This window comes from Triticum dicoccoides, unplaced genomic scaffold, assembly GCF_002162155.2.
Source record: "Triticum dicoccoides isolate Atlit2015 ecotype Zavitan unplaced genomic scaffold, WEW_v2.0 scaffold171733, whole genome shotgun sequence".
NCBI lineage: Eukaryota > Viridiplantae > Streptophyta > Magnoliopsida > Poales > Poaceae > Triticum > Triticum dicoccoides.
Window position 1 is genome coordinate 150 of NW_021221762.1, and position 1,975 is coordinate 2,124.

The window sequence follows — 1,975 nt, forward strand, 5'->3', positions numbered from 1 at the left end:
TCCCTTCTTTTAAGTTGCTTCAGAATGCGTGCAACCAAGCTTTTCAAGCTGTGGCCACTAACATAATCGAACTATATATTTGTCACCGGATTTGTCATGAACAAAACTGTGCACAAGATATGGCATGGGATAAAAAGGACATACACGTACTTATACGTTTATAGATGTGTGTTAGCAGCTTAACATACATATGATTAGAAAGCACGGTTGGAGATATAATGGAATATCTTACCATCCTCCAGGAAAAATAAACAGAGAAACTAGGCAATATGAGTCACCTAGTGATATAAAAAAATTAAGGTTGCAGGTTGACGCAGTAGTTAAAGGATTGTGTCAATGAGGACGAAGACACGCACGCATAAACAATGATGGTAGAGAGAAGAAACAATTCACGTGATCTTAGTAAGCGTAGTTAACATCGTCTTGCTAAGAGAAGTTAGATGGTCTCGGCGCGAGAAAGTCCAATGTTTCTTCCAGGTGGTGTGTGGTTGAATGTCGTCGTCGGTCCTGCTTGAGTCTTCAGGTGGTCCACCCTCTCTTGTGCTTCCTCTCAGCGTGTTTGGCTTGGTTTGCCACGCTTTCTTTAATCATCTTGTATGATGATTTGCTCAACACCATTTATTGTTCAGCCAAGCGGCCGAAGTCCGTTTTGTGATAAAATTCTTCTATGACAGGCTTGTTACAAAGAAACAACTCATATAATATTCATTTTTGGGCGGTTTAGGTAATAATCGTTTCTTTTGTGTATTTATGCATGTTTTTTGTATGTATGCTGGACCTAATTTTTGGAACCTGGTGTCCGGTGTGCCAAGTTTCTAACACTTAGTAAAGATCATATTTTTAGTTCTCAACTTAAGAAAAAGAAAAATAATACACATAAGTATTTTGATAAAACGGGACACCTCATGAAATTTCAATTAAAGCAACTGTCAATCGAACTTACAAGAGTTTGAACCAAAAGGAAGCTAAAATATTACATGCGGGAACCGTAAATTTCTTATTGCATGCACCAGAAAGCGAGACAGCAGAACAACGATTCCAGGCTGCAACCTTTGCACATTCAACTTTCACATTTAAATCCTGAGAACAATCGGGCTCCAACCATCGCATACTTCTCATGTATTATAAGATAATCCTAGGTGTTCAACCCTAGGATCAAACATATACTGGATTACCAGATAATCATGTATTCTTTCTTTTTTACGTAACCATCTATTATTTCGGAACAAGGGGAAAAGAACCAAAAATATTTATGAGAAATACGACACATTAGAACCAAAAAAATAATATGAGATCATATCCGTGTGATAAACAACGATATTGTCAATTATTCTGAAGGTAGAAGTACATTCACTCATTACAGACACGGAATGGAATGGCATATGCTCCATTTATTTTATAGATTAGGATACATATCTAGAAACTCAAACATGTCCTTAATTTGCGCACTGGTCTTCTGTGTAATCAGCCAACCTTTCACTTAGTTGTGGTTGTTCTCCCAGAACTGAGCCTGGAGCCAGTCTATTGTATTCTTTTCCACCTGAAACGCCTTGGCAAGAACATCATCGGATATTGGTGGGTCTGACCCAAACACTGCATTGGCAATTGTGATAGCCCCTGGGTTCTGGCTGCTGAGCGCGGCAATTGCAACGGCGGGCTGATGGGGGTTGGGGTTGAATTGGAAGTGGATGAGCCCCACGGGGAAGACAAACACATCACCTTTGTTGAGCACCTTCGAGAAGAACTTGTTTCTGGCTGGGGCGGGCAGGTTGGATGTGACAAAGCCAACGTATAGTGTCCCCTCGAGCACTGTGAGGATCTCAGTGGCGCGGGGGTGCGTATGTGGTGGGTTCTGGCCCAAGGGAGCATAGTCGATGCGCGCGATTGAGATGCCGAGGGTGTTGAGTCCGGCAATCTGCATGACATTGATCAAGGTGACGTTGGAGCCAACCTTGTTGGTCACCCTAGGCTTGTC

General features: G+C 41.7%; 1 protein-coding gene across 1 annotated transcript; it reads right to left on the minus strand.

Annotated features, from left to right (window-relative positions):
- Positions 1-1,303: 1,303 nt before the first annotated feature.
- LOC119344522 (germin-like protein 8-11) lies at positions 1,304-1,969 on the minus strand. Its single transcript, XM_037614925.1, has one exon. The coding sequence runs from the start codon at positions 1,919-1,921 to the stop codon at positions 1,481-1,483; it is 441 nt and encodes a 146-aa protein (XP_037470822.1). The 5' UTR covers positions 1,922-1,969; the 3' UTR covers positions 1,304-1,480.
- Between the last annotated feature and the right edge of the window lie 6 nt (positions 1,970-1,975).

Bases quoted from the DNA above. Each gene is read 5' to 3' on its own strand.
- LOC119344522 (XM_037614925.1), bottom strand. From the start codon at position 1,921: ATGCAGATTGCCGGACTCAACACCCTCGGCATCTCAATCGCGCGCATC.